The sequence below is a fragment of the Carassius carassius genome, chromosome 38 (assembly GCF_963082965.1).
Source record: "Carassius carassius chromosome 38, fCarCar2.1, whole genome shotgun sequence".
NCBI classification, from domain to species: Eukaryota; Metazoa; Chordata; class Actinopteri; order Cypriniformes; family Cyprinidae; genus Carassius; species Carassius carassius.
In genome coordinates this window covers 17,193,878-17,199,877 of record NC_081792.1, presented here as the reverse complement: position 1 = coordinate 17,199,877, position 6,000 = coordinate 17,193,878, and the positions used below count along the sequence as shown (strand labels likewise).

General features: G+C 38.2%; 1 protein-coding gene across 1 annotated transcript in view; it reads left to right on the top strand.

Annotated features, from left to right (window-relative positions):
• The first annotated feature begins 865 nt into the window (after positions 1–865).
• Positions 866–6,000, top strand: part of LOC132119445 (MAP kinase-activated protein kinase 2-like) — a 28,463-nt gene continuing 23,328 nt past the window's right edge. The window contains exon 1 of the mRNA XM_059529407.1: positions 866–1,192. Coding sequence (XP_059385390.1) covers positions 983–1,192 — 210 coding nt within the window. The 5' untranslated portion in view covers positions 866–982. The remainder of the gene's footprint in view (positions 1,193–6,000) is intronic.

The window sequence follows — 6,000 nt, the reverse complement described above, 5'->3', positions numbered from 1 at the left end:
ATTCTAACTGTAAATTTAACTAAAGCGCCCTCTTGCGTCTTTTCTTATTATGAATTTACTAAAAGTGCACAACTGGTTTACGTATAGGACCTATCTTTCTTATGAACTGATTCATTGTTATTATTATTATTATTATTATTACTGCATATGTGTTGTAATTTCTTTTTTAAATAAAATAAATAAAAGGGATTTTTCAAAAAAAATTGTGAAATTCTGTCAAACGCGTGTAGACTGCGCCCTCTTGCGGCTATACATATTTTCACCTCACTTAACTTTTTCTTTATTTTTTACATGAAGTGAATGATAAAGTAACAGTATATATATATATTTTTTTTTTGTCTTCCTGGTTTAAACTAGTTTCCCAGTCTGGCAGGCTAGTTTTAAACTGGTCAGCAAGCCTTTATGGTGAAGTAAATCGTTTTATATTTAATATTCATCATTTAATAATATGAATCATGTATACAGAATTTTATGTGTAAAACATGAATTTTATTTTGAATTGGATTTTCAGTGTGTGACGGCTCCTTTAAGAGCCCAAGCATTCAAGTAATCCGCTATGACGTCAGAGCAGTAAGACGCTGGTCGAAAGTAGCGAAGGGCCAGTTCGCGTCTCACTGACGAGTCGTGTTAGAAGGCTTGTCATTTTCGACTTTTTAATTCAACATCTGTGTTTTAAACTCGCTAGGCGGCTCTTTCGAATAGCCAGTGACCATTCGAAGCAGTTTAAGCTTGAAGTGATTTTACTTATATCGTCTTTTTAATTCTCTTAGTTCTGAATTGGTGGGTTGACCCTCGACATGGATATTAGCTAACGTTAGCTTAGCTAGTCACCAAGAAGCCGACATAACGGCCTGAAGTCGAGTTTATGTGCCTGAAGTCGAGCTCTCTGAGGCAAATCTTCGCCTTGGGTGTTGCCAAAGAAGGTCTGAAGTTCGGGTGAAGTAACTAGTTGTTTAAGTAAGGCAAGAAAATAATTGGGGAGATGTTGAACGCCAACAGTCCGCCGAAGTTTCCAAACCACCAGCAGCAACCGAATCCAGTCCAATTCATGCTGGGAAAAACCTCATTCCAGATCAAGAAAAATGCCATAACTGACGACTACAAGGTCACTAACCAGGTCCTGGGGCTGGGCATCAATGGCAGGGTTCTGGAGATCTTTCACAAGAGGAGTGGGGATAAGTATGCTTTAAAGGTAAGAGGAGACATTTTTAAATCTGTCGTTTTACTTTTTGAGCAACGAGGACATGTTTTTGTGACTATATTTAATAGTAATATAGTAACAACCTTCAACATTGTGTTTTGGACCAACTAACGTTACTCACACTCTCATTCATAAAGCCTAAAATCTGTGTTGTTTTCTTCTTTTGAAGTGTTTTTTTTCTAGTATGATTTAATAGTAATCTGGTAAACCTTCTGCATGTGTTATTCCATTGTACACTGTGATTTGGGTGTGAGTCAATCACTCATTTTAGGTGGCTATTGGACAGCCATCTGTTTTATAAAGAATCAGGTGGCAGCTTCCTGGTCGGCTGGGCTTTGATATGACGACTAATAAGGCAGAATGGCATTGAGGAGAGGGGGAGAATGACGTAAGAGTCTGCCTCCATCAGGAGGAGTGTTTAACTTAGACTGACGCAAATTCACTCGTAGTTGCGCAAAACAGGAAGTCGAATCTTGTTTTGGTCAGGTGATTGTGGGATGGGTGTGACCATTTGCTCAGTGGAGCATGTTGAAGTTGCCACGTGATTTTTTTTTTTTGGGGGATTTTGTAGCAGGTTGACACCAGCATTGGCTTATTTGGAAAACGACAAACATATTTTCATTTGGGAGTTTCGATAAAAAAAAAATCACTTGCTTTTTAGATGATCTCCTGTTATTAACAATTTGCTTACAAACTAATGAAGTTTTTTCCAAACTTGTAAGAATTTCTTTCATCTGTTGAACACAAAATAAGAAATTTTGAAGAATGTTGGTAACCAAACAGTAGAGAGTAGGTAAATGAGAAAATGTTCTGTGTGTGTGTGTGTGTGTGAACTAGGGTTGTGCCGATAGACGATAGTATCGTGTATCGACGATCGTCAGAGATATCGACATAAGCAGAATTCTCTGTCGATAATCAAGACGATATTAGGCTCATTTTCCTAATAATGTATTAGATTATAATAATAACTATTATTTTTATTTTTATTAGGCTGCTTATTATAATTCGGCTTTTAAACTGCCCAGCTATTTCACTTAATTTCACAGCCCACATTTCACACACACACCTCGCACGCGCAGGAGGATTACAGCATGTAGTCGGTGAAGTTGTAACGCTTTAACTCGGATAATTCGTTAAATCCACGAAATGAAAGAGATAGAAAACGTCGAGTTGGTGTCCCACACATTTAATGGCTGGTATACGGCAACGCGCTCTTCTCATACATGAGAGATTAACTCTTTCTTGGTGTCACAAATAAAGTAAAGACAAAATAATTAACAAGGCGGCAGAGTGAATGTATCATCCATAGTGCATGGTTCTCACGTAGTCCTTTTCTTAAAGACTGATCATTTAACTTATAAAACATACTATGTGGTGATGACGTAGAAGGACTACGTGAGAACCACTATGGATAATAAGTTCAATCTGCCGCCTTGTTATTTTCATGCACTCCGCACTATAATGTGATGCGTGCAAAATACATAGTTTTGGCTGTTACAAAGTTTCCATCCACAAACAGACGTACATCGTCTGCAGATATAAGGTATTTCATTGCACTTTAACAAGTAATCTAAACGGCCTATATACTGTATGTGCAATATATTAAACGAGCCCTCACTAACTGAGTTTAATGCCACAGTTATGTTAGAATGCATCTCATTCTTGTTTCTGTGACGGTGCGTCAGACTCGTCATGAGGCGCGCGGTCCGGAGCGCTTTATGACTGATGCATCAGTTCAATTCAACTTTACTACAAATATATCAACTTACCTGTTTTAAATACTTTATATTTAAATGTTCGTTTATGCCCAATATTAGTGTTTAACTGTTGGACTTTAAATGAAATCTGCTATTGATTTTCACCGTTGACTGATTTTGCAGAACATTTAGACTGATAACTTCCCTGCGCAGATGCGGACGTGCGATATGACAGTTGCGTCCGACTATGTATGAACTAGCTGTTTTAAATACAGTATTTTTATATTTAACGTTAGTTAAATCAGTCAGTATGTTTGAAAGTAATTTTTTTTTTGATTATTGGTGACTCCATAGGCTCTCTCTCACGCACCTGTGCGGTTTAAAACACCAAATAGTTATGCTATGACAAGAACAAAGAGTATCTCTCTTGCTCCACCCATGCTCGATAATATTGTGTATCGTCGATCTCACGGGCTGACGATATGACGATTTGAAAAATGACCATATCGCCCAACACTAGTGTGAACTACCTTTTTAAAATCAGTCTCAGTTTGGAGCCATAGCTTTGTGTATCAGAAAATCACAACATTTTGCCAGCACAATCTACTTAACTTGGGCTGTGTTTGCCACTTTTTTTTTTTTTTTTTTTTTGTCAAAAGCCCTGGTTCATTTCTGATCCTTGGTTTATACTTCGAGGTGAATTATGGCCTAAATTTTCTTACTTAATTTTATTAATTAAAAAGCCAACCTAACCATTTACTGTACAATTCAAAATCATTTTGGCACCCACTATACATATCGTTATGTATAGTGTATTGTTGACTTCCCACATTACAACCGCAATGATAAAAAAGGTGGAGAAACATGGAATACTGTATGCACACTAGTATACCAGTCATTTACACCTCCATCACCCAGGTGTTGAAAGTGCTCGAATGCAGGTGAGACATGAACAGCACACACTATCTGTTTAAACTAAACTCATTAACTTGTGTTTTTAAGCATTGTCAATTGAAACATTCAACCAAAGAATAAGCATTTGAGAACTTGCGGGCTGTTTGAAGATGTGTGTACTCACACAGAGCCTCGTCAGACAGCGCGTGCTGCGCAAATATTGATTTCTCTCTCAAGACTTGTGTTTTGCCGATGATTATCTATTGAAGGAAAGCCCTGTTGATCTTGCAGAGCCACGGATGATGTCAGCACCCTGAATGGCTTTATGTCATCATGCTGGATCTCTGTGCTCTCTGGTGACAGATGTGGCTCAGCCCCGCATTCATCACTGCCACACAGCCTGGCTGTTTTTAGATACAGAAGAGAATTACATGCTTGTGGGAGGTAGGAAAAGAGTGAGAGGCTGTGAAGCATTAGATGGAGAACAACTAATAGTGGGTTGTAGAGTCCATTAATGATCTGTGTTAGGGACACAGACATTCACTCATCACTGTGATTTAGTGTTTGTGCGACAGTGTGCCTTTGATCCGTATGTTTGGGGAAAAATGAGTCCTGCCTGTTAGTAAAATGAATTTGACTTTGGGAGCTGTCCACCCCACAAATAATCATATTTATTTTTTATAATGACAGTTCATTTCCTTGTGTACATGTTGGGGAAATTGGCATGTTGTGTTTTGCAGAATGCTTATGACCCAGGTTACCTAGAAATGAACACATTTCCTGATTTCATATACTTGGAAGATCAGCTTGATACACAGGAAAAGAACTGCCTTGTTTTCAAGCCATGGAATAATTAGCTTTGAAGACTTGTACCTGTTAGACCTCACTGTGATGTTTAATTTGTGAACATGCAGGTTTTGACTTGTCAAAGATTTACAGTCTGCAAGCAAATTCATCTGCCCTTCTGTTCTAAATGCAAAATTTTATCAAAGGTCTGTTGGGAACACAAGGAAGAAACCACAAAAAAGAAGCCCCTTAAAAGCTCTAAACCTGAACATTATTATTATTATTTTTTGGATTGATTGATTGATTTATGGTAACCTATTATAAGTGTTTATAGTAACAACACATTCTTAAGTCCACACGGAGATGTTTTGTGTTATACACATACATTTTGTATTGTATAAGGCATTTCGTCGACACTGATCCGGTGTTTGGAGAGAGTAAAACCGCTATTTTTTTTAAACCGGGTCCCAGAGGGGTTAAATCTGAAAATGCCACCCTTGCATTTTCATGTGTACAGTGAAACTTTATATTTTTTGAAACGATGATATCATCAGCCCATGTCTCGCCCCTAGTCAGACAGCGCTATGTCACGTAACAGCTACAAACAAACACTGAACCATTTTCTTTTTATTAACTAACATTAAAGGTGCCATAGAATGCAAAAATCACTTTAAGGTGTTTAAACACATTTGTAAGGCCGCAGTGTGTGAAAACAACCAGCCTATAATCACTCATTTACTCACTCACAGTTAGATTTACCCAAAATGAATTATATTTTATTTTAAACCACTAAAGAGACATCAAAGCCAGTGGCACATACCAGAAGGTCTAGCCAAGGTGAGGTGCTTCTCTGCGGATACATGAGAACTGAGCTCCCGCTGATCGCGTGGAGCTCACTGTCTCAGAGATCGAGGAAACACATTTTTTAAATAGGCGCTGTCTTTATAAATAAACAGATTTGAGTTTTAAACAACTACATTCTCACCTGAAATACTTTTAAAATTACATTTCATGACACAACAACAGTAATATTTTTAAAATGATCCGAATAAATGGTGCGTGAACTCAACCAATCAGGATGTTTAGCACACAAGTCCCGCCCCCGCAAGTTCTGGAACTTTGAAAAAGTACTACCTCGCCAGTAGGGACTTTCTGGGGGGCATTTTTTTACCCAGAACTTTATTTAAGTTCCTGGTTCCTGCGGTGGAAACACACCGAGTACCAGGCCAAAGTCCCTAGTTCCTGGGTAAAGATCCTGCAGTTAAAACGTGGCATATTTGTGCCCCCCCCCCCCCCCCCCCCATATATAAATATGCAAAATATTTTGGAAAATCTATTTGTTGCAGTCAGTTTTGATATTGTGGCAGCCTGCCACAAATAAATCCATGCATGGGGAAACTCTGTACTACTTTTTTCCCGTAT